At 54.0% G+C, this 25,872-nt stretch overlaps 1 protein-coding gene and 1 long non-coding RNA gene across 3 annotated transcripts in view; one reads left to right on the top strand and one right to left on the bottom strand.

Moving 5' to 3' along the window:
- HIP1 (huntingtin interacting protein 1) overlaps nt 1-25,872 on the top strand; it is a 49,866-nt gene that overhangs the window by 10,506 nt on the left and 13,488 nt on the right. The window contains exons 1-7 of one of the 2 annotated variants that reach the window (XM_084492743.1): nt 10,416-10,636; nt 18,698-18,761; nt 19,453-19,595; nt 20,473-20,529; nt 21,799-21,879; nt 24,275-24,351; nt 24,601-24,662. In XM_084492743.1, coding sequence (XP_084348869.1) covers nt 10,619-10,636; nt 18,698-18,761; nt 19,453-19,595; nt 20,473-20,529; nt 21,799-21,879; nt 24,275-24,351; nt 24,601-24,662 — 502 coding nt within the window. In that variant the 5' untranslated portion in view covers nt 10,416-10,618. Of the gene's footprint in view, nt 1-10,415; nt 10,637-18,697; nt 18,762-19,452; nt 19,596-20,472; nt 20,530-21,798; nt 21,880-24,274; nt 24,352-24,600; nt 24,663-25,872 lie in introns of those variants that run through there. The other variant, XM_084492742.1, reaches the window with a different exon arrangement.
- Nucleotides 7,423-10,295, bottom strand: LOC311421162. The gene is made up of 3 exons (XR_014684724.1): nt 9,956-10,295; nt 9,479-9,590; nt 7,423-9,319 (listed from the first exon to the last, which is right to left on the bottom strand). It is a non-coding gene; the product is annotated as an uncharacterized lncRNA (long non-coding RNA).

Genomic DNA, 25,872 nt, shown 5'->3' with positions numbered 1-25,872 from the left:
AGCAGGGGCCAGCATCCAAAAACATGTGTAAAGTTCCAATTTTCTGAAGGCAGGAGGAAGGTTTTTCTCCACAGCAGCACTGGGTGCTGCTCCCCCATGGTCCCAAGCCCGCACAGTGTGGTTGCTGCTGCTTTTGTGTCCCATGGGCTGGCTGACACCCACCAGCTTTCACAGGAGCCCTTGTCAGCAGGCCGCAGTGGTCACCCTTCGGCAGAGCACGTCAGCAACATGCACCCGGCACCAGGTGGGCAGGACGCTGCTGGCAGTGCTCAGGATGCTGTGATTCACTTTTGAGAGTGGACATCTCACTCTCAGGTTATAACATCTGATCTGCTGAAACCCAAGGGGATGCACACAAGTGCATCCCCCAGCTCCATCCACTGCCTCTCTGCAAGTGGGAGGAGGCAGGGAGCGGAGTGGCAGCTGCAGCCCCTGGCCTCCCGCACCCAGCACTGGTTGCTGCGAGCTTCTCCAGTGCAGTGCTGGAACACGCACAGACGGCTCAAGTGTGGGGATGTCTCCTGGTGCTGGAGAGGCTCCTTGCGTGGCTGCCTGTAACTTGGCTGTGTAAAGTCCAAGTGCTTCTAATCTATTTTCCATATCCTACTGGATGGCACAGGCATGTTTTCCACACCCAGAGCAGGGTTTTGCCTTCACTGTTGCTGGAGCTGTTGCTCCAGCAGTGGTTGCGAGGCTGGCAGGAGCACCACAGTGCAACCCTTTGTTCTAGGGCTGGGTAAATAAATTGGATTGCTAGTATGAGCTCCAGGCCAGCAGTGTTTGTTTTCAAAAATGAAAAATGAGTAAAAACTAATATTTAGATCTCGGGAAGGAACTTTGCAGCCTTTTGTGCCTGTGATTCCCCCATTTCTAAGCTTCAGAAAGGCAGCAGGACCACATGTGAAACACAGTTTCCTTCATATGCTGGGGTTTTTCCACCTCTGTGTTTGCTCAGATTTCATCCTGCTCCACCCTGCATCCCCAGCGGACATCCCTCCTCTGGCACCACATGCCTGTTTTCCAAACTTGTAGCAAACAAACATGCACATCCTGGCCAGCCAGCACAGACCACGCCGAGCGCTTGCAGGCAGGCAGGGTGCAGCTTTGCTGCAGGATGTTTGTGCTCCTCACCTGAGCATCCCCAGAGCCATAGCATATCTCCTGCAGCCTGGGCGGAGGTGGATTAAGCAGGGAGAGTGTGGCCCACTGTTACATTTACAAGAGTTCAAGGAAAGCACGCACTTAGGTACGAGAATGGGGCTGCTGTTTTATTCTCCAGCTACAAGTCCATCAGAAAATACCACTTTTTCCTTCCTTGCCCCATCCTTGAGCATGCCTGCTCCACTGCATGGGGAATGGACACTGGGAGAGAAGCCTACACAGCTTAGTTATGTTACTGAAATGAATAATTATGCTAAAAAGGATGTGGTTGGAACAGCGTTGGGAACAATGCAGAGTGTGGCCAGGTCGGGCCAGCATGGTCCCTGCACCCTGGGAGGGGATCTTGATGTCACCTTGGGCTTGGGACAATTCCCCATCTCAGAGGGGTGCCTAGGGCTGGGCTTCAAGCACTGCACTGGTCCCTTAACCAAGCTGGACACTCCTTGGGAGATCCCCAGGGACCCGTCAAGCTGCACTGCCCGCAAAGCTTGGTCCTGCAGCCCTCTGTTGCCCATAGGCATAGCTCCTATGGAAGCACCAGACCTTCCAACAAAAGAGGTTTGGAGCCTGGGAATTAGTTGTTTCCTTGCTGGGCAGGGGCACAGCGCTCAGCCCCAGGGGGGCTCCTGTGGTGGGTCAGCACACCAAGCAGGGATGCCATCCAGAGGGACCTGGACGAGCTCAGTAAGTGGGCCCATGGGAACCTTGTTAAGTTCAACAAGGCCAAGTGCTAGGTCTTAGACCTGGGTGGGGTAGGGTCTGCGGTCTCCGCATGCTTTATTCAGACCTCTCAGTGCAGCCATGCACATCACATGGGCAGCAAGCCCACATCGAGGGGAATTTACTCGCAGCTGGAAACTTCCCTGGGGCTGTGAACAGAACACGCTGTCTGTGTCCTACCAGCACTTCTACCACTGCCTGTCCATCAGAAGCTGGCTTGGCTGCTGGTGTGGCCTGGCACCATCCAGCCCCAGGGGCCCAGCAGCTGTGGGCACAATTGCTGCAGCTTCTCCCAACCCCATGTACCAGGAGGTTTTGTATCAGAGCTCGTTCCCCATTTGTTACACAGTTGTGCCAAGCTGTCAGCATTTGGGGACTGCAGGAGCTGTGAGAGCTGTGGGCATCTGTCATGTCACAAATCTGTGAGCCTCCACTCAGCCACCTTTTCACCAGGCTTTTGGTTTTGTGTGGAAATAAAGCTCTGGAGAAGACAGGAAATTCTTGCACTGTAAGGCGAGAGTGATGGGGTCCTGGTTGGGCCTTCGGCTGAAGCCCCTTGCACAAGACACCACAGCCAGATCTCCATCCAAGGGAGAAGCAAAAGGAGATAACCGAATGATTCCTTCCATGGGCCACCTCAGGGATCACCCAAGGCAGAGATTTGAGAGAGGTAAAAGGGAGGAGGCTCACTGCTCTGCAAAAGGGAGGACGGCACCGAGTGCAGCCCCATCCTGGAGCTCCGAGCAGCAGCCTTGCAGCTGGGACGTGTCACCTCCCACAAAGCCACTGAGGAATTCAGGAGATGCTGGACAGTGCTGGCAGCAACTCAGCCAGGATGCAACGTCTGGCCCTGTGAATATTTCCAGATACATAGTGAGGACAAGCAAAGCAGGGAAATGGATCTCCAGGTTTGACGTTGCCCGGTGTTGGCTGTGGGACAGGTGTCTAACAGACACTGCTTGGAGAGGGATGAACAGCCTGTCCAGGGTGATGGCTCTCCCCTCTGGGGATGTGAGAGATGCTGGCACTGCTCCCCAAACACAAAATGGAGGTATTTTGGCACTGCTTCCTCTGCAGCCTTGGATGCTCCCCAGGCAGCAGCCTTGCTGCCCATGGCTCCTGTAAATGAAGCCAGTGCCTCTGAGGCAGAACTTAAGGGCTTTGAAAGGAAATTGATGGGATTTATCAACTTGTTTCCTGAATAATTTATGGCAATGATCCAATTATGGAGGGGTTTCAAAGTGAAGAAGTGAGAACAAAGTAGGGGCCTTTGATTTCTGCTTGGGAGCATTTATCTGAGCAGACCCCGGGGGCACACAGGGGAGCAGATGATGGAGAAGCACCCAGTGGTGGAGCACCCGGCTGTGGTGCCCACATTGTGAGCTGCCTGATGGGGGCAGCAGCATGAGAGCAGTGAGCACAGTGCTGATGTTTTGGTAGCACATTTACGATCTTTGCTAACCCTGCTTCCTTTTCTGGGCATTGTGCTTATCTTGGTAGTGTCGGTGTTGTGCTTACAAGAAGGAAGCAACTCAAGCGGTGCATTGTACAGAACAGGCTGTACGTGTGTGAAGGAAGACAGCCTCTGCTGGAGTCAAGAGGGGTTTCCAGATAACCTATACATACAAATGGGGACTCAGGGGACATAGAAGGCATCTGCAAGTGAGAATCAAGTGGTCATGCACGTATTTGCTGAGGTTAAGCGTGAAGTTTTAAATCCCTCTTCCACAATTCAGTTACAACCCTGTTATTGCTGCTACTACATGCTGTCCTTTTGGATCAAGCACTCGAGCTGGTGCCTGCCCTGTCTGCCCTTTGCAAGGCTCCATAACCCTTCACCCCACCTGAGGAATGGGACTTTCTTCTGCTCCGGTCCTGCAGCCAGGATCTGCCATCACCTTGCAGCACTGGCAGTGGGGGGAGCATATGGGGCAGGTGCAGCTTATTCTGCCAGTCTCTTTCCCTTGTGCATTTTTAATCCCATTGTCTTGGGCTGGCCCCATCTGCAGGCACTGTCTGACCAATGTTACTCGAAGCTCCTGTGGTGGCTGTAACATGAGCCGGTATAGATTGAACAGACAGCTAAAAATAACAAACAGTCAATAACAGTAGCACAAACTGTGGCTGTATTTAATTTTTGAAGAAAATCTGTATATCGACAGCACAACAAAGCTGCCTCCCACAAGGCAAGAGTAATGAGGTCGGGCCCCCTTCCTGCACCAGGTGCAGGGCTGGCAGCACAGCATTTCTGTACACTGGGGGCATTTGGTGCCTCTTCTGTCCAGGGAGGCTTGGTGCCTCTGGGGCCTCTATCACAGCCCAGTGCTGGGCTGGCTTTTTGCTGGAGCCTGGGCTGCCTGCTCCCACAGCTGCCTGCTCCCTGCCCCATGAGCATCCATGCACTGCGAGCCCTGGACCCATGCCCACCTGCAGCTGATCAGCTTTTCCTCCTCACTTTCACATGCACAGGAAACTGCAGCATTAGAAAGATTTTTAAATTGCATTGAGCTTTTAAGTACTGCACTGAATAGGATATTTTCCTAAATCAAGATTTGCAAAGGTATTTGGGCAATAATTGTCCAGGGAGATTTTCAGGAGCATTGGAGCACCCAAGCAACTTTGAAATCCAACCTAAAGTGCAGATTTGGTACCAAAAAAAGCAGCTGATTCACCTCAGATTGTGACCCTTTCAGGGTTTTTACATATTTTTACATAACGTGTAATTGGGTGTTAATGAGTGTAGGGTTTTTTTGCAGGTTGCTCATTGCAGGGTCCTATCTGGAAGTCAGAGGTGTGAGGTCAGAGAGCATACATGCCTGCAAGCTGCAGCAGATCCTGCGGATTGCCGAGCCTGCCCCTACCCCTAGGGGTCCTGTGCAGGAGAGTCAGTGCTCACCCAGGAGACTGTTGAGAGGTCGAGGCCATGCATATAGGTAGCTGCTGGCTACAGGACAAATGTCACTGGTACCCGAGAAAGGGTGGGAGGATTTGCACCTGATACAAGCGTGTGAGGTTGTTCTGCATTACAAAGATCTGGTCTCACAGTTCAGGGAGAAAAAAATAAATAAAGCCACAAACAGCAATAGTGAGGTGGGTTTTCCTACAAGTGGAAGTATTACAAATACACCCAGTGGCTGGCATTCACATCCTTCTCTGAAAAAACACAACACAGCCAATGCTCCTGGCACAGCCAGAGGTGCTCACCCAGTTCCACGGGTCAGAAATGAAACCCAGCACAGCAGATCCTCAACCAGCACGTCCCTTCGATACAGGCTGTGGTGCAGAGCTGTGCAAGGTGAGGAGATGTGCTGAGACCAGCCAAAGCCTGTGAAACAGAAAGCAAATAGTTTCATACGTGCTGGATGTCTCTCTGCTGAACCTGCTGCTCTGCCTTATGCAGAGAGCTTGGGAAAGTCCTTCCCAGCTCCTGGAGATCCCATGCTGCTGGTGCTCCTGCAGGGTCCCGGTGTCCCCCTAAGTGGGCAGGGCTGGTTTGTTGTGAGCTGCTAGAGCTGCTGTGGGGTGGTTGGTTTGAACTGCTCCAGCAGGCTGATGCAGCTGGGAAAGATTGCATCCCCCGAAGAGAAATAATAATTGTTTATTATTTAATAATAAACTCCCAGCACAGTGATGAAATGTGCTGCCCTGGCACACAGGAGCAGCCACCGTGCAAGTACAGCTCCAGTGCTTCCCAAGCAGAAGCAGATGAGCCCCCAGCAGCATAGGTCAGCCTTGCACCCCTGGGATGACAAAGGGGACACCAGCAAATTCACTGTGGGGAAGAATGTTGTGGAAAATCCTGCCATGAATGTACTGTGATTCCAAGCTGTGGGTGCTCAGCTCTGGCTTGGTTCTCTTCTCTCTGGGCAGATTTGGGAAACAGAGAAAGATCAAGAGGGAGCAACTGATATTATTAGTCATCGAGGAGGGAGGAGGCTGCAACGGAAGATGGTTTAAAAGGCTTCAGATTATTTTTAGACATGGTAAAATGAACAATGGCGGGGGGGGGGGGGGGGGGAAGGGAGAGACAAGAACTTTTGGAGACATGAATGGTTCATGCCACAGAGAGGACCTGGCTTCCACTTCATCTCACCTCAAAGCATGAGCTCAGACAGAGATTTGCTCAAATAGAAGTAAGAAATGTAAAACCAATAAAATAAAATGACTTGTAGATCATTACTTGACTAACCTTTGTTAAACTGTCTGTAATGACAAAAAGCTGCATTTGCCAAGACATTTTATGCCTAACTCCCTTCATCTCTGTGGGAGTCAGCTGCTGAAATAAATTTTAAAGATGCTCCCAAAGCCTCCCTCCAGCTCAGGGCAGAGGATGGACGCCTCTCCTCCCTCCTTGCCCACAGCGCTCCCAGCTGTGCTGCACCTCTCAGCCAAGCATTTTGCAGAGCCCTGAAGGAGCCACTGGAGGCTGTGGCTGATTCCCAGGGCTAGCCGAGGGTCTCTAAGTTCAGCACAGTGGAGGCTGAACACAGCTGGGGAGGAGAGGGCTCTGTGCCCAGAGGGGCCACCAGGACACAGGGACAGAGCAGGGGTTGCTCCCCCAAGCAGCACAGCCTTGCCTCCCCTGCTGCTGTGGGGGAATGTCACACCATACCCACAGCTCCCAGAGCTGGGGGAGGCAGGGTCAAGGCTGTGCATAAGGCTGTGCTGCAGGCATTATTGCTTGTGATGCCCTGCTGGCTTTTGTCCCTCAACGTGTGACCTCCAGGCACCTGTCTCCAGTACCCCTCTAGAGCCATGGTCATTTGCTAATGACCAGAGTGCATTGGCCCAAAAAAGGCTGCTGGGGAGGCTGTCTAGGGCCGGTTTTCCTGCAGCCCTTCCCAAATTGCTGGGAAGTGAGGCAGTTCTGGAGTGGAAAGGTGCTGGATGCTGACCAGTCTGCACATACACCTGCAGATCGAAGCACAGAGGTTGCTAAAAGCATGAGCCCTGCTCTCCAGGGCTGGAGCAGACATTGATTCAGCTGTGCCCAGTGCTACTGGCAGAGTGGGAGAGGCTTCAAGGTTGTGTGCTCCCCCTGGCTGATAAAACTGCACCCCTGACACTGTCCAGAGCTCTGCATGTGTGTGTGCAAACTGGCAGAGATTTGGAGCAAGCTCACTTAACGTTGCATAGTCCTAGGTGGATTTGGGTTGTCCCTCAGGCAAGTTGAGTATAAAACTGCTTTGTATGTATAGCACTTCAGGGAAACCATGCTGAAAGCGGAGCTGCTGCTCTTGCAGCTACAAAAAGTAGCAGATTCAGTGTTTTGACATCCTTATGTGAGCCACTGGGAACAGCTGTCCCAGTCACAGTGAGCACCATGTAGGGCAGGAGCAGCTCGCCCTGGGGCTCCTGCTTGGCAGGGGATCCACAGCAGGGATCTTGTGTGGGCTCAGATGAGCCCAGAAAGGAAGAAACTTGCACCCTGGGCCACTTCTCTGAAGTGTCACCCCTGTGGCAGGGCGAGGGGTCATCCCAGGGGTACAAATCGCCCTATGGCAGGGCGATTTGTCCTCACGGATCATGCCAGGGCTCAGCACGTGTGGCCATCTCCCTCCCTGCTTCATGCTTTGGGAGTGCAGCTTCCTTGGCCAGTGGGGAACTTTATTTTCCCTTTGTTCTGGAGACTCTTCTGAAGTTGCCTCTAAATTATTTTTCAGAGTTTTTTTCTATAGCTGCCTTGGCTCTGATGTTTGCCCTTTAGCCAAGGAGCTTTGTCAGAGCCCTCCTTGCTGGGAAGCTCCAGGCCTGGAGCACTCCCTGTCCCCCGATGGCTACACAGTCCTTGCTCTGCGCTGTCCCACAACTGGGACATGAGTGAGACACTGACCTGTCTCTATCAGCTCTAGCAGCTCTTCAAGCCTCTGTACAAAACTCCTCTAATGGCAATAACCGTGCAGCATCCAAGGCAGATGCTCACCCAGGGCCTGATCCCACATTGTGATGCTGGTTCCCTGCCTCCTTCTCTCTGTGCTAGCCCTAGATTAACATTCTGAAAGCCAAGGTTAAGGATGATGAACTGACAGGGTTTGCTACAAAATGCTGCCTTGCAGGAGGGCATGGTAGCATGAAGGGGGTCTTGGAGCTGAAAGCCAGCCACAGGAGGTAAAACAGCAAGTATGCAGTATGGGAAGCTCATGGGCATTGCATGGTGTCACCAATGTATCTGCTAAAGAGGGAATCCTACAAACTATTTTAAAAGCTGTACATTTCTGATGCAGGTGACATAGGGGGAAAATTCACATCTGTCCTATGCATGTTTTGGTGGGGGTCAGGACTGAGTTTTACTCCCAAGGATGTGAGTGGTTCTCTTTGTTTTCCGCTTTACCTTTGGGTTTGCTCTTGCACACATGCCCTAAGGTCTCCATTTGTTCAAATGAGATATTAAATCCCCATGCAAGTGCTAATTGCAGGGCTGGAACCTCTTGGTGCTCTGCATCCACAGGGGGCTGTGTGATGGACCTAGGACAGCAAGCCATGCAGTGCTGGTGCCGTCCAGTTCAGAGCAATGGTAAATCCAGCTGATGCTGGATTAATTAATTCCTGGATCCCACTGACCAGGGGAAGATCAGGCTGGGGATGCCACAGAGCAGGGCTGTGTAGTGAGGACCAATGCTCTCATCTTCTGTGCTGGAGGCATTTCCAGGAGGGGGGCTGCAGTGGGTAGAGCAGGTTTCTTGCATCCAGTGGGTGTCCATTCCTATTTTGCAGAGCAGGCTGCGGTGCGAGCATAGTCTGAGGTTGTCCCCAATGGCTGGGATCACCTTGCAGGCTGGTGGATATCTTTAGGTCTTCCTCCGCATGGGCCTGGACTGGTTCCCAGCAGATCGCTGATGACACATACCTCCAGGTAGGGAGAGCTTGCTCTAAAATAGGACTGTGCATGAAGTGCAGCAAAGCAGCCAGATGTGTCACAGCGTTAGGGAAAGATGCCAGTCGGTTTTCGGTTGTAATGTCTGTACTCAAGTTACCAAGATTTTCTTGGGGCAGATAATGAGCTTTTTCCCATATCCCATAACCAGCTGGATGTTGCTGACCAAAGGGCTTTGCAGCAAGGAGGGAGCAAACCCAGCTCCCTTTCTCAAGTCACAGCACTCAATTCTGGTTTTGCCTCCCTTGCTGCAGTAGGTACTGCGTCTTCCACCGCCAGCACCACAGGGGCCTGATGCACCCTTCCTGCCACAGGCCTACTGTGCATATGTGCTCGGAGCCCCGTCATGCCTGGCGTGATGGGGACAAGTGCCCACGATGGGGACTGGTGCCCACACCCAGCGTGCTGCCTTGTGCATACCCACGGGCTGGGACGAGCAGCAGGGACCAGACCACCTGCTCCCATAGGAACCGGGCATCACAGTTCATTTAAAGTGGGAAATTCCTCTTTTGGCCTTTTTGTCACATTGCCAGGGTTCTACAAGGTGAGGGCAGTAGGTGAAAGCTGCAAATGGATAAGGTGTAAAATTTGGCTATAGGTTAGAATCAGTCAGTCCAGCAAAAGGAGGAGGTTCATAGCTGCAGTGAAGCAGTGTGTCTGTGTGTCTGTCCCACATGGGAATCTCGGTGGAGACTTTGAGAGCCACCAGAGGGAAAACACTACCTGGTCTTGGCTCCAAAAGCATCCCCCATGGCTGGAACTTGCTTGGTGACTTGGGTCAGCGTGATCTGGGTGCTCCTGGGCCCAAGGGGTGGCTCTCAGTCCCCACAGGTCCCTGCAGAGTGCATGGGATGTCGAATTCTGTGATCTTGTTAAGAGCAGCCAAGTCACCATCCATTAACAAGGGGCTGTGCCATGACTAGACTAAAGTAGTAATCTGGGAGGCTTATTGAGTTAGTCTAGGGCTAGCATCACAGAACATTTTTTTGCTTGAGGCCATGAAGCTTCTTCTCTGCCTTCTGCAGAGGGTTAGCTGTGTTTCAGTGCCATGATGCTTTTCCTCCTACCTGCTTTGGATTTGCTTTTGGGAATTTAAAGAATGATTATAGAATTGTTTGGGTTTCTTTTATACCCCCCATCTGAAGATGCTAAAGAGCTTCTCAAACACTGGTAGCAGCTGGGAACAGCAAAGATACTGACCTGCTGTTGTGTTCCCTCCTGTCCCACAACGAAGGGGGATTCTCTGGTCCACGGCCAGGTGATGCCAGCCGGCACACTGTGCCTCCCCGAGGACGGGGAGCACGCGCACTGTACCAGCCTGATTGCTTTTTTGTTGCAGGAGAGATCACGGCCCATGAGCTCTTGTCTCAGAGAGAGCACGGACAGGTCACCTGCAGGACCACCGGGTGTAGGATCCCCAGCAGCGCCCGGGGGGCACGGAGAAGGGGCACAGGGATGGGGCGGTGCCCTCCCCAGGCGCTCCTGGCTGCCCCAAAGCCCGCAGCTCCAGGGTGCAGCCGGGCACCCACGAAGCTCCCCCCCGGCCACCAGCCCGGGGCCGCCTTTGTTGTCCAGCGCGGGGGCGAGCGCGCCCCCGCCGGCCCTCCCATCCCCCGCCCCCACCCCGCGGGGCTGCGCCGTGGCTCGCGGGAGCGCGCCGCGTGCGGGTGCGCGCTTCCAACTCCCCCCCCCCCCCCCACCCAGCTCCTCCGCGGAGCCTCCCGCGCCCCCGCCCCGCTCCCGCCCCGCGCCGCCGCCGTGGGAGCCGCGGAGCCGCTGCGGCCGGGAGCGGGGAGCGGGGAGTGGGGCCCGTCCCCGCCGATCGGGCTCCGGCGAGCCGGCCTCAGCCCGGCTGGAGAGGCCATGGAGGCGGGCAAAATGGTGAGTGCATCCTCCTCCTCCTCCGGGGCCCCCAGCAGCGGTGCGGCGCTCCGAGGGCTGCGGAGGGGGGGACCAGCGGCCCCGGGGGAGAGGGTCAGTGCTCCGGGGGGAGCTGCTGGAGCTGGGATTGAGGGCTTGCTCCCTCCCGAGGCGGGCGCTTGGCAAGTTTCATCTGTTTGCGAAACCCCCACCAACCCGAATTTGGGTGTTTTTTGCTGTGAAAGCAGGAAGAAACAGCCCGGTGTTACTGGACGTGTTGCAACGGGAACCGTACTCCAGCTGTCGGGGATTCATCCCCGGCGGGAGGCGTCGTTGGGGTTAAGCTGATCCCCGCTGCAAGGCAGCTCCCCTGTGTTGGGGTGCACTCCTACCCGCACGTTGCCATGCACCCCGCATTTGGGTTAGCAGGGTACAGGCCGTGCCCTGTCTGCTCAAGCTGCCACGCATGGCTAGCCGGGATGCATAAGGCCAGCCCCTGCTTGGTCACAAGGGATGGAGATGGGTTGAGGGAAGCAGGGCATGAGGAGCCATCCTGGCATGGAGGCACGGCCATCCCCTGCGCTGGTCACCTTGAGAGGGAGATTTTGCTTTTCACTACCCCCAGGTTGGGAGCAGCGAGGATGGGGGCACAGGTGCTCTGGCAGAGCAGGGCTGGGGACAGGATGAGGTGGCAGGGGTGTAGCAGCAGGGAGCCAGCAGGGTCCAGGCTGTTCTTGGCTCCTGCACAGGATCCAGGTGTCCCCAAGGAACACCTGGACGTTTCTGGAGTAACCAGCTTGCAGCCATCTGTCTGGGTGGTGGCTGTTCGTTTAACAAACTGACGTAGGGAAGAGGAATGCTCCCTTAATTTTCTCACATCTGCCCACAGTGGCAAGGGACTCTTCATTCTGTTCAGAGGAGCTGCTGCTTTGCAGGAGGAGCTGCAAGGAAGGATTTCCACAAGAGTGCCTGTTGCTGCCTTTACAGCCTGGGGTTCGCCCAGCCAGGGACCATTCTGCTGGTGCTACCGCGCCGCGGGCATTCCTGCCAGGCAGGGTGACCCACAGCTCTGCGTCTGGTGCTTAAACAGTCCGTGGCATAGTGCATGGGGCTGTCACCTCATCCCGGAGCACTTCAGGGTGCCTGTCACATGGGAGATAGCAGAGATTGCTGTACTCTGAGATGTGCTTTGCAGGCTGTCTTGCTGTTGAAGGGACTAGTTTCGTCCTGAAGACATCTCCATAAGATTTAACATTTCCCAAGCAAGTTTGGTCCTGGGATGGCTGCTGGTCACTACAAAGCTCATCTGGAGATGAGCATGTGGCATTCTGGTTCTCCCTGCATCCTCAGGCATCCTGTATCTCTCCCGTGATTCCTCCCCTATTATAAAAGTGCCTGAATGTTGGTATTTGTCAGCAAGCAGAAGACTCCAGTTGGGGCCACTGGGAAAGTATCAGGAGTATTTGAAGACTGTGGAGGACCTTCCTGGAACACTGACCCCAGAAAACATAGTGATCCTCCCTCCACTGATGCAAATCACCACTGGTGGAAGAGATTATCTTTGCATAAAATCCCCACTTAAAATTAAAAGCCTGGCTAATGGGACAGTGTGCGGAAAGGGCTTCTGGCCATGACAGAGCAGGCTGGGCAATGTGGGGCACAAGTGCAATTGGCTGATGATGATATCATGCCCTTATCAATAATTAAGTAAGAAGAGTAATGAGTGGTTGTCAGGGGGAGTGGCTACAGAGGAGCTGGGGAAGCTCTGCTAGTGGAATCCATGCTGCCCAGTGGGAGCAGGGCTCAGGTGCTCATGGTGCCCATGTCAACGTGTGTAAGGGCTCACTGCCATGTGGTTTTCTCACTGCTTCTGGATCTGGCAGGTCATTCCAGTGTCTGCTTGCACTGGGGCTTCTGGTCACTGCAGGTCTGATTGTGCCCCAGGGGGATGATGTCTGATGGGGAGCTCTCTTACCCAACCAGTGAACTGGCTCTGTTCTCAGCTGCTGCATCTGGTGGAAGGAGGTGGTTTCTGGCCAACCTCATGGCCTGCCTCCTGGTGCTGACAGCTCTTTTCCCAGAGGGGCTGCAGGAAGGAGTGAGGCTGAGCAGGATCCATGCTGGCTCCTGAGGCAGCTGGAGCACTCCCCAGGTTCTGCTGCAGTCTCAGCTGACTTTTCATTTGACTACTTGTTTCACCTGGAGGTTTCAAATGGATCCTAGGCTTTACTGCGTAAACTCCCTGGATGGTCATTAGTGAGGTTTGGCTTATTCCATAGCCTTAGTTTTTGCCAGCAATTCTCCCCAAAATTGATTTTCCTTCTGTCCTTTCTTTCCCAAAGCTTTTCTGTGTGTTGAAAGAGTCCATGTTCCTTAAATTGGATTAAAAAAAAAAAAAAAAAAAAAAAAGGAATAAAATTCAGAGCTTGGAGTGTGTCCAAGTAATTAATCTGCATAAGCTGTTTATGGTATTTGAGAAATCAAGTGTCCCAACTGTTTGGGTTTTGATACCAGGATGGTATGAAGTGCTGTGTGAGGTGGTGTTTAACGCAGCAAGCTCTTGTTTCCAGGGTCGGTATAACCAAAGCCTTCAGACCTATGCTAACAGCTCGGCTCTCCCTTCCTGGCATCAGCCAGATCTCCACTATCCACATCAGACTTCTCACTCAAGTCTCTGACACCCATCACAAGTCAATTGAGTGCTTTTCTTCATTCTTTCTCTTTGATTGGCTCAAAGGCAGTGGGAGCGATCAAATTTCTCTGTCTCTTCCCACCCTGCCTCTCATGATACTGTTGAGCCTACTATTTGAGTTGGAAGATCCACAAAGCCACCTTCTAGGAGCAATTTCTTGCACATACTGTTCATAGAAGCACGACTTGCAGATGCTTTCCACAAGTTTGATGCAACTCTGCTGCCCTCAGGAGTAGCTGGGAGCTAGTGGGATGGTCTCCTCTGTTCTTATGTTCAGATGCACTCAAAATGTGCATCCCTTGAATTATTTTATGTTTTCTATTGTGATAACAGTGCTGTGGCTCATGAGGCAGATGCCACAGATCTTGCTGAGGAGTCCGACAGCTGCTCAGCCCTCTTGTGTTGCCTTGTGGTGTGCAGAATAAGATGGAGACCTCTAAATATTGCACCACCCCTTCCTGTCCCAGAGCAGTAGGTTTTTCTCCTCAAAACACCACACATGCTGGATGTGCTGTTCTATAACACTCATGTCATGCTTTGACTTGTGCAGGTGAGCATTAATGGTTGGGAGGCCAAGCATCATATAGGTCTGAAGTCATTGTCTTCCCAACCTCAGGAGAGTAGAACCAAAGGCAGTGGTGTTACATGGTGCAGCGTCACCTCTGGTCTGGCCATGTCTGTACCAAGAAGAACCTCACATGCAGTGCTCGCTCCCTGTAGCAAAGTGCCCTGCGCTGCCCCAAGCCATTGGCTTGTGCCAGACCATGCATGGCCTTTCAGAGAGCAGGTTACTTTGGGAGCTGAGGTTTTCTTTTCCCAAGTGAACATTAAGTAAATCTCCAGCCCTGGATGCAGTGTGCAAACCCTCGTGGATGTGGTGAGGTTTCAGGGTGTCTAAAGCCAGAGGCAAGCATTGCTTTGGGAAAAATGTGGTTGTTTCTTACAGCCCAAGTGAAGGCAAATGATGAGACTTGTGCCTTTCTGGGTATTAGTCTGTGGTTGATTGGAGCAGCTCAGGGTGTGTGATCCCTGGAGTGGCTTCAGCTCCTCAGTGGGAGGCAGAAGAGCACTTTGTTTCTAAGTTCATGGGTCCAGGAATGGAAGCCCCTGATGCAGCCAAATTGCCCAGATTAAAGGTTGGAAAATATTTTTTATGTCTCCTTTCACTCCCAGTTCAAAGAGAGCATTTAGGACTATGATGGAAGGCTGCGAGCCACTCCGTTTTTGCTGGGCATTCTCTTATTTTGTACAACGAAATGTATACACATGTGTATACATGTGTGTGTATGAGGCATGCCACCTGGCCTGCCATGCTGCCTCCACAGCCTCTGTTTCTTCACTTCCCTTCCACTGCGGTTGTGTACAAAACCAGGGCTGTTCCCTGCCTGGGTGCTACTGTATAAGGCCATGAGGCTGAGCTGCGTGGTAGCTGCCTCCTTGGGCATGCCTGTGCTTTACTGCAGCTCTCAGGAGCTCCCAGTCCTGAGCGGGTCATGAATCACTGCAGGCGTTATCCAGCCCACTTTGCTTCGGGACGTCGCAGCGGAAAGCCTTTCCTGAGCTTGGAGAGCCTGTGTTTTGCTTTTGGCTGCTGCAGTTGAGTGATGTTTAAAAAGAGACATGTGCCCTTTGAGCAGCTGTGATTTACACCTCTGGAAGGCTCCCTCACTTCCCAGGGGGATTGTCATGTACTGCTCCCCGGCCCTGCTGCCCAGCGACCACAGTGGAGCTTTGCTGAGCTGGGATTTGCATTTTAATTAATTTCACAAATTTTTCCAGGCAGCTCTGTGCTGGTCAGATCTTCTCATTTGCTTCCCCTGGAGCCCCTGTGTCTGCAGGGCTTGGTTGAGAGCAGTTTTCCGGAGGTATGCTCAATCCCAGCTATCCATTTATAGAAAGGAATTAAGGAGAAATGAGGAGCATTACTAAGAGGATTTGCACTGCAACTTACTCAGTTTCTCCAAATAATTTGAAATAGCTCTGGATTCTTTAATCAACACTCATTTCCTTTTGGAAATGAAAGGAGATGTGGGAAGGCGCCATGCAGCTACTGTGCAGAGCTGAACTGTTCTCTGCATAATAGGAGATTTGCAATTCAAAGGATGCTAAGCTTGTAATTTGGGGAAATCTGGAAGGGGGATGAGGATGTGCATATCTACATGTGCATGTGAAAGAGAGGGACTGGTCTCACTGCACTCAGAGAGCCCTCTGTAGCTCTGTCTCAGATCCCACATGTGTTTTTGTGCCCCTTTGTTCCTCTGGGTGGTGCCTGTGGTCACACACCCGGAGCCATGTTTTGGTTGATCTGCTCCCGTCAGTGCTCACCTGAGCTGTGCCCCGTGCTCCAGCCCCATGGCCCTGCTGTGGGGATGCTGATGCAGTGGTGCAACCCCAGCAGCTCTTGCTGTGTGCATGGGGCCCACTGACGCTCCACCAGCTTCTCCTCTCACTTCCTCTCCAGCCCAAATTTGCGGCATCGCACCAAAGGATTGCACAAAAGAGGAAATGAGGGGGTACAGGGAGGGTGCATTTGCAGAGGCATCATCTCCACTGCATGCCTGTCTCCCCAAGCAGTCTCCCCATGTTGGCCCCAGTGCCAGCTCTGGCATCCCTCCATCAGCTCAGAGAAACCAGAGCAGGGCTGTGGCACCACCAAGGAAACATTCATGGCCTGGAGGTCAGAAACAGCTACTGCGATGGAGAAACTCACAATTAAAACACCATAGTGGCTGGGAGCGGTGCCTCGCCCATGCTTCTCCCTACCTGTCAGCTGGCATAAAAGGCATATAATCTCCTTTCAAGACAGCCCAGCATCTCTCGTGAGACACCTCAGCCTTTTTGACCCATTTTTGCAGCCAAAACACTCTTGCTGCTGCTCCACGTCTCTGTTTGCTTTCATGGGTACTGCTCCAGCCCAACGCCTGTGGCGGCTCTGCCTGAGCCAGTGGTGGCAGGCAGCACTGGAGCATCATTGGGCCATCGAGCCCAAAACCTCCCCATCATCTGTACTAGGCCTCAAAGGGACAGCAGGGCTTGGGGACGGGACTCCCAGAGGCCACCACGCAGAGCAGACCAGGCATGGCGTCATGGCTGCTGCCCCTGCTGTCCCGCTCCACTTGGGTTCCTAGTGCCAGGAGCCTGCCAGGCCTGCACCAAAGCCTTGTCCTTGACTCATCAGGAAAAGCCAACAGGAAGCAGCAGTTTAAGCTTGGAGCTCCACTTCCAGCTTTTCCGGGGGAACAGAGGCCATGCAGGACCCCCCCGGCTCCACTTCCCTCTGGAGCCAGCCCAGCCCAGCTGTGAGGAGGGCGTGAGCCAGGACTGTTGGCCTGCAGCCTCCTGTAGAAGGAACCATCTGGGTTCCCTCCACCATCCCTGCAGGGTCTCTTTCAGCTTCCATTAAGCAAGGCCGAGCAGCAGGCTCTGCCCTGTGCCCACACCTCAGCCAGGTTGGCCTGGTGCAGGATGCTCACAGCAGGCAGGGAGCACGGCAAGCAGCAGCGCAGCATGACCGGCGACTGATGTGTATCCTCAGCAGAGCCTGTGCCATATGGGTGGTAGTGAAAAAAAGCAAAGGGATAAATGGATTAGCCGTGCTCTAAAGCCCCCATGCTGTTGTCCACTGCTGGAATGAGCAGCAGTGTCCCCACAGCACAACCAGGACACACCGTTTTGTCTAAAGAGGGGTGCTTGGCCCTAGGGGGTTCCTCTTGAGGCTGCAGTTGTGAGTTCAAGCAGAAGCCATCTCAGCCCATAAGCATATTGTCCCCACTCCAGCTGGCGGGTGCCTGGGGGCAGAGATGTTTTGGGGGGAAGGTGGGTTGTGCTTCACCTTGTTTGCTGGGGGGTTGGGCCATGCCCAGCTGCATGTGGGGTGTGTATGGCTGTGCCCTTGGTTGCCCTATGGTCCTGCTTCCCTTATGAGAACATTTTGGAGATGTGGAGTGCTGCGGGGATGCAGGACGGACTGTCAATGAGTAAGGCACTGGAATCAGTCCCACTGCTTTAATTGGCTTGCATCAGTAATTAACTACTTCTGACAGAGCTGAGCCAGCCTATTTCTTCCATCAATAGCATGGATCCTCACAGAGCACTGGGAACGTGAGTGTTCTGGTGTCCAGCAGGTGCTGGATGTTGCTGTGAGCAGAGCATGAGCCTGCGGAGCGGGTGGCTCCATGCCAGAACCATAGCACTCACACCAAGCAGCTTCCTTGATCCGCTTGGTTTTGACCACTGCCTGTGGCTGGGCTTGGAACAGGCTTAGTCCCACAAGGTTTGTGTGCCTGTGAGAGCCAAAACACCTTCTAGGCCCAGTCCAGTTCTCAGCCCTGCTGCATACTTGAGAAAGCAGATGCAGAAGGAGGATAAGGCTAAAAAAAACACTCAAAATCCTGTAAAGAAAACACCTCCAGCAACTGCCTCTCTGTAGGCTACAGAGCGCACTGACTTCTCACTCTGTGCCTATGCTTCTCAATGTGGGCTTCACAAAGTCCACAACATTTGCATTGCAAACCATGCCTTTCCTGGCAGAGAGCTGAGAGCAGCCTGAGGGTATGGTGGGCTTGGCTGCACTGGGGAGGGTTGTGCCAGCTCCAAGTGGGGCGGGAGCAGCTGGGGAGTCCCTGGCTGCAGGGAGGAGCATATGGTGGGGCTGGGAGGGGGCACAGACGGAGCAGGAGCAGGAGTGTAGCTGGGCTGCGACATGGAGGTCAATGGGTTCTGGCTGGAGGAGGGAAAGCTGCAGCAGGAAATGGGGAGAGCTGTTGGGGGTGCATCTCCTGCCCTCCTCCACCATGCACATGGTAAAACTATCCCATGGCTGAAGGTACTCACAAAGCTGCTCAATTTCCTCTGTCCAGTGCACACCCGTCACTCCACTTTGGCAGTGATTAAGCTGGGACCTGTTGTTTGTTGCCAAATGACACGGCCATCCCAGGTCCTGTTCTGCTCTGTACTGCTCATGGTGGTCTCACCGTTCCAGTACTGGATTTCCCCATCCTCCCTGAAACACCCTCTCTGCTCAGCACCCAGCAGAAAGCAGAGCTGGAGCTGCTGGCTGCTACCCGTGATCCAAGATCAGGGGAGAAATTTGTCTTCCCCTGCCTGAGCCACCACCTCTAGGGCAGGAGAGGGTCCTTTTGTGGTCGCTGCTTTAATTGCATCATTATTATGCTGAGTAAATGAGTTCTGGCAGCAGCTGAACCTGGCAGATGCCAGGCACATCCCAGAAAGGCATCCAGGAATGGGCAGTGTCCAGCTGGCACAGGCCAGCAGCTGCTTCGTGGGCCGGGGACCTGGATGGGACCCAGGCCCCAACAGGTGCTGGCAGAGCGGGGGTACTGGGGGAACCCAAATCCTTCCCATCTCATCCCCCCCCTTCTGTTTTTCAGACTGTCAGCATCAATAAGGCTATTAATACACAGGAAGTGGCTGTCAAGGAGAAACACGCCAGAAATATCCTTCCGAGAGTTGGCCACAGGACAAGCAAGCGTGGGAGCTGGCTGGGGCTGCTTGGAAAAGGGCCCGCAGCAAGGCAGCACGTGGTGGGGGTGCCGGGCAGGCTGCTGGGGTGCTTGGGGGGGCTGGATGAGACCCCCAGGGGCTCTCCCTGCTGGCTAGGGCTTCCTGGCATGGCACCAACAATCCGTCCATTTAGTCCAGGCCATCTCATGGGAGCGGTGATGGGAGGGATGGAGGGGCAGATGATGCTGGGTCAAAGCACTGTCACTAAAAGCTGACCTCTGGCATCGCAGCAGGGTCAGCGGAGGGACCTGCCCACCTGACTCTGAGCATGCAGTGGCATTCCTGGGGCAGCGGTGTGCAGGGTGCCTGGGCAGCGTTGCCTGTGCTTGGCAGCCTATCATTGGTGGCTAGGCTTCCCTCAGCTCTGCGGGTGCTGGTTGGGAGAGGACAGCATGTCCCTCGTGCACAGCAGCCCTGCTTGCCCCACACTTGGCATCAACACTCTGCTGCCCAGCTTTGTGGGGTTCATTCTCCTGTCCCCTCAAATTCACAGGGATGGGCACAGATGCTCTGCAGGACCCCATGTTTTATGCCGATGGGGTTGCAGGGTTGGGAGTGGTTTCGAAGCAGCCAGCCAAGCTGTGGGGCAACTTCCACCCCCATTTCCTTGACCAGCCTCCACCATGCATCCTGGGCACGCACCACGAAAAGGGGGCACAGACCTTCTGGTCAGTGGTGAACAGGCTGCCGCTCTCAGGCAACGCCGTGCTCTGCTGGAAGTTCTGCCACGTCTTCCACAAGCTCCTCCGCGATGGCCATTCGAACGTGAGTGCTGTCCCACGCTCCCAACTGCATGAGGAGACCTCATATTCATCAGCACCCTTCAGACTCCTGACCCTTTCCTTGAATTTTGTGTGCTGGAACTGATGTCTGTCCCCACAGAATCACAGAATTTTCTAGGTTGGAAGAGACCTCAAGGTCATCGAGTCCAACCTCCAACCTAACGCTAACAGCCCTCCACTAAACCATATCCCTAAGCTCTACATCTAAGCGTCTTTTGAAGACTTCCAGGGATGGTGACTCCACCACTTCCCTGGGCACTGGAGTCCCTCCACTCCCTGACTTGACCCCAGCTGTGTCCTGCAGAGCTCTGGTACCAGTGTCCCAACGCTTCTCAGTGCAGCAAGCTTGGCTCAGCAGCCAACCTGGGACCAAAGCTCTTCCTGGGGGTCCGCATGGGGCAGTAGGGGTGTCAGCCAGACGTTACCCTCCCGCAGCTGTGAGTAGTGAAAGGCAGCAGGGAGTCCTCAGCAGGGACTGGACAGGGCATCCCTCCCCATGTGCTTTGCAGGAGCCTTCATGGTGCCAGTCTGCCCACAATAGCCCGCACTAAGTCATGAAGAATAACTCACCCTGGTGCCTACCATGACTGCAGTGATGGTGCTGGAGGAACCACTGTCCCCGGGGTATTGGCATGCATGCAGGAGCTGCCAAACAGGATCCTGCCCTATGCATGGACAGGGAGATGGAGGCACTCTGGGGCTGGGAAGTAACAGGGCAGCAGGCTGGCTGCAGAGTCAGGAACATGTCCAGGGCACCCATTCCTTAGACTAATTGCTGGGTCACGATAACACACACTTTGCCGTCAGTGCCCGGGCATGCCACCCTCATTTGCTGATTATTTTCTTCTTCATCTGTCCAGGTCCTGAAGGATTCTGTGAGGTACAAGAATGAGCTGAGTGACATGAGCAGGATGTGGGTAAGTGGTTGACCCTGCCAGCTGTGGGACTCTGTGGCTGCCCAAACGGAGGGTGAAATGGGGCCAGCTCCTCAGCAGGGACTGTGTGGTCATCTCACCTGCGAGGAGCTAGATGCTGGGTTCTGAGCACCAGGGACGCACAAAATCCCTCAGGGCTCACTCTGCCCGTCAGCACAGTCTCAACACCTCCCCAGAGCCTCCTAGCCTGGAAGTGCTGTATCTGCTCAGTTCGCCTCATCATGCTGCAGAGAGGGGTGAATGAGACGGAGTATTTATAGCAAGAAATACTCACAATAGCTTAAGTGACTTTTTTTCCAGATACAGTAGGTTAAATCAGGCACCAGAAGTTCAGGAGAGCAGGGCAAGGCAGGCTGCAGGAGATGGGCTGGGAGTTGTGGGGATGTGTGAAGCAGGAAGATGATGCTGGTGGAGAAGAACACCACTGAGACAGCACAGGAGAGGGGCGCAGGGCAGCTGAAAGGCAAGCAGGACCCCCAAGGAGGGTTGAAGAGATGCAGCTTGAAACTGAGCTCAATGTGATGGGTGGGTGGCTTGAGCACACCAGACTTGGTGTGCAGGTCGCATTCAGTATCCACTTCCATCAAAATAAAACACGTTGGGCAAAACTAAACATATTCAGATACTGGAACAGGCTCCCTAGGGAAAGTGGTCATAGCACCAAGCCTACTGGAATACCAGAAGCATTCACTCTCTCAAAAATATAGCTTAATTTTTAGGTAGTCTTGTGTGGAGTCAGGAATTGGACTCTGATCCTTGTGGGTACCTTTCAACTGACTGCAATTCTGTTATTCTATGATTCTGTGATGTGCTTTCTGTTTTATGGCAAAACCCAGTAAAAGTGTTCTGATAGTCAAAAGCAGAACTGAAATCTGCAATATGAGAGACTGAGATGAGAAGATGGTGGCCAAATCCCCTGCCATGACCCTCCCCAGGCCCATATAGAGGGCCTAAACCACATGCAGGTGGTGGAAGTGCACAGAACTCCCCTTAGTATCCCAGAGGGCACAGCACACTTGGCCAGCTTGTATGGCAGTGGTGTATCGAGGAAGAGGAGGAGGAAGATGAAGAAGGTGCTGGGCCTTTGACTGCTGCTGACCCAGGCAGCGTAGGGCAGAGGCACAGGTCAGTAGGATGGGGCAGGAGTCCAGGTAGGCAGGGGTCAGATCTGTCACTGCCCGCAGCAAAGCAAGAAGGCTTTTTTGAAGGCACAGCCCGACCAAGGTCTGAACATCTTCTTGGTATCCCCAGGGCCACCTGAGCGAGGGCTATGGACAGCTGTGCAGCATCTACCTCAAACTGCTGAGAACCAAGATGGAGTTTCACACAAAGGTGAGCATCCCATCCCGTCCCGTCCCGTCCCATCCCATCCCATCCCATCCCATCCCATCCTCACCACCACGTGTCCCCAGCCTGCTTGTCACTTGGACCTTAGTGATGAGCTGCCTCGCAAAGGGTAGTTGAAGCATGTCAAGGGCACTAAGCCATGCCGTCTGGCTTGGTGGAGCCTGGCTGTCGCACTAGGCACCAGAGGTAGGACTTGCTGAGCCACTGCTGCATTGAGGGATGGGTGCTGGGGAGCCTGGGGCTCAGCCCTGCTCCCAAAGCACAGCTGGGCTGTGGGAGTTCATGCTACAGGGAGCTGCAGGGGCAGAAGTTGGTGGCAATGCAGGACAGCAACAGGCAGAGCTGCTGCAGGAGTGTCATCCTGGCTGTGACCCCAGCATGTCCTCTTCTGTATTGTGACCATCGTGAAACATGCCCCAGCCTGCTAGTGTCTGGATCAGAAGTGTTCCAAGGACCACAGCCTCAGGGACAGCTGTTCTCATGGTGGCACCTGGCATGGTCTTCCTTGTGCTGAATGCAGGGGGCTATGCAAAGTACGGAGAGACCCCCAGCCTTGGGGTGCACATCCCCTCCTGAGCTCTGCAGGAGCCCAGGCACCTGGGCAGGCAGAGGGGGCAGAGCCGCAGTGTGCCGGGCTGAGCAGGGCAGGCTGAGGTAGAGCAGCTGTAGTGCACAGCAGGAAGGTCTCCTGCCTGACAGCAGGGCCAGGTAGGGGAAGCACAGGCAGGGCAGGAGCCGGTGCTGGAGTGTAAATGTCCTGAAAATCCTGCGTGGAGCCCAGCTCTCATGTATCACCAGGAACACAGGGAGGGAAGCCGGGGCTTCAGGCCAGTGGGGTGTCCTGGTTTGTGCATGGAAGAGGATGAGCAGCAGCACCTGCTCCAACCTGCATACCAGCATTGAGGATTATTGGCCATGGTCAGCAATGGATGAAGCACAAAGCTCTTCTACAGCTGCCAGAGGGTCTGCCCCCATCTCTTGTAAATTACTTGTTAAACATCGCTGAACATGGGGTGGTGTGGGAGGGCTGGGTCCCAGCCAGAGTCAGCAGAGCAGCAGCATGGTGTCCCATCCTGTTCCACACAGTGATGTCTCCAGCTTGTGGTCTGGTAGCTCAAATAATCATTCTTACTCACTAAAATCCATGCTTTCTGGCTCTTGGACTCTGGGTGCTTCTGGCCACTCGGAGCAGGGGAACAGCTTAGATTTTTTTCCCCCCTCTCTTGTGTGCCTGCCTCGGGAGCTTGTTTTGAGCCTCCAGAGCAGAGTTGCTGTGCAGGTCCCTTGTCTGGGCTGAGTTTTGGAGAGGATGTGGTCAGAGTTGGCTGGCTCCAGGTCTGTTGCTGCAGCATGCCTGCACACAGCTCGGCCAGTGCTGGCTGCCAAAGGTGATGGGGAATATATTTATAGAAAGGAATGTGATGTGCCCTGTGGGGTGTTGGGAAGCAGTGCGCCCGTTGATGGAGTTTATTATTTAGGCAGACGTTCTCTTATGCTTGTGGCATTAAAATAAAGGCGTTCCTCCAAGAACAGAATGAAAAGTCATTGTGGGCTTGTACACAAACACTGCCTTGTGTGGGTTCAAGTGCTCTAATGCTTAAAGTAGTTGGCTGTGGCAGGTTTGGTACCTGCAGTGTTTTCTTTCTTTTTGAGCTCTGCTGAAAAGATATTTTCAGAAGCTAGGCCTGTACCTGTAATCCCTATTCAGCTCTGTTTGGAGCCATAGTATGGCGTACCTTGACTAGTAGTGGCAGTAATAAGAGGCTTTGCCCTCCGAGGTAAATGGCAGCTCCTTTCTGCCCTGCAGCACTTTCCTTTTCAGCCTTGCAGGAGCTGCTGCCCCATCTCTTTGCAGCTGGGCAGGTTTCTAAGCCCAGAGGGAACTGACTTTTCTTGCTAGAAGTACAGGCTGTATGGACCATGGAGGCTCTGGCTCCTGCTCACCCAGGGCTCAGCAGGCCTCTTGTTAGCCTTTTTTCAGCAGGACTTACCCCCTGCAGCAGCAGGTACCAGCCGCTCCCCACTGCTGCAGCCCCTGCCCTGTGGATGAGGGACTTTGCTGAGCGTCACTTTTCCTTCTGGCAAGGGATGGGGCTTTCAGGGTGATCACTTGCCTTTGTCCTCAGTCTGGAGTCTGCAGGGATGAGGTGAAGCCCCTTTGGGGCTCTCAGCATTGCTTTGCCAGGATGGAGGGATCTGGTGATGGACATCGAGACTTTAACCCACCGGCAGACCTGGGGGCAGCAGCCCCTGCTCAGCACTGAGGAGCCCAGCTCGGGATCCTTTGGTTCAGCAGGGACACCAGGCCAGGTGTCCTGGTGTGGAGCCACGGTGGGCACGGGAGCCCCTCCATGTTCCTGACTGCTTCTTCCCCCCACAGAACCCACGGTTTCCCGGCAATCTCCAGATGTCCGACCGGCAGCTCGATGAGGCAGGGGAGAGCGACGTCAATAACTTGTGAGTGCGGGACAGGCAGGTGGCAAGGGGGAGGATGGGGAGCTCTGCGCACCCTCGCCGGCTGCCCCTCCAAGCCAGGGACGTGTCCCTGTCTGGCACCTTGTCCCCACCACCTGCCATGGGCACTGTGAGCAGACAAAGCCACCTGCCAGGGCTGTCACGTACCTCTCAGGCAGGCAGTGTGTCACCTCGGCACGGGGTAAGGTTGTGCAGGGACACTGCCCAACCTTCCTGGCCCCTCTTCCATAGCTTCCAGCTGACGGTGGAGATGTTTGACTACCTGGAGTGTGAGCTGAACCTATTCCAGACAGGTAAGCCCCTCATCACCCTAGTGTGTGGGCCTGGTGTGTGCCATGCGGCAGCACCGGCTCTGGGAAGGGAGTTGTCTGAGGGCATCAGGTCTTATCTGTTTTCCGTGCACTTCACCACGGTTGTTCTTAGATGAACTTATTCCATGTCAGAGCCATTCTAGCCTCATCACAGCCCTCCTGCAGCTCTGTGTGGGGTCAGCTGCAATGCACAGCTCCACTCTCCCCCACATGCCTCTGGTTTTAACTCCCCAGCTTCAGGCTCCCACTCCACAGCCTTCCTCAGCTGAGTTTCTTCTCATCTTACTTGTGAGCTTGTGACAGTTTCTGGCTTTTATTAGTGGAGAACACAAGTTCCCCCAGGTACTTGCAGTAGTGCTGGAGCTGGAAGAGGTGTGGGAGTACCCTCTCTTCCTCATGCTCTCAGAGGCTGTAATCAGGCATGGAGGTAAAAACAAGTCAATCTAAAGTCTTAGGACCGTAATGTGCTTCTGCACACTCTAGCAAGGTTGGGTTTGGGACAAATTAAAGAAGTACCAGAGCAAGGCCACCTTAGGATGCATAACACCAGACTCTGAAGATGGTCCCCAGACACATACGGCAGCAGCCCTTCCTTCCCAGCTGCCAGGCATCCCTTTCCTAGGACTTGCATGGGAACATATTAGATATAATTAGATGTACTGTGGAAACCAGAGGCTGTGGTGCTCAAGACCTCACTTCGCTGGCCTCCAGCTCCCCCCTTTGTACTGTCATGTACCTTGGTAAGTGCTTCAGTAACTCAGCTGTGTTAGTGCTTTGTGTAAATGCACATGAAGATTCTCTTGGTTAGGCACCCTACACATGACCCTGATCCATAAAACGTGCCTCTAACAGTCAAGGAGTGCAGTGGGATGCATGTCCCCTGCAGTTATGTGGGATGCTCCAGTGTGTCTTGTACTCTGCTCCCTGCAGAGGATCCCTGCCATCTGCTCCTGGGTATTTCTGGAGCATCTCCCCAGCAGCACACACGGTGCAGCAGGATGCTCCACACACACCAGGAGTGCAGCCCCTGCTCCCGCCTGCCTCTAAATTGGAGAATATTTGTGCTGTCTGTTATTTACCCCGAGGCTGCTTGGTGCTTCCCAGCACAGAGGCTTGACAGATCTGTGTGCAGGAGAGGCTGAGCAGCACAGCCAACTGGGATTAGCACAGGGTGACCTGCTTTGTCTGCCAC

The sequence above is a fragment of the Aythya ferina genome (genome assembly GCF_964211825.1).
Source record: "Aythya ferina genome assembly, chromosome: 19".
Classification (NCBI taxonomy): domain Eukaryota; kingdom Metazoa; phylum Chordata; class Aves; order Anseriformes; family Anatidae; genus Aythya; species Aythya ferina.
Note: the sequence above shows the minus strand (reverse complement) of the source record. Positions and strands in the feature narration are given on the sequence as shown.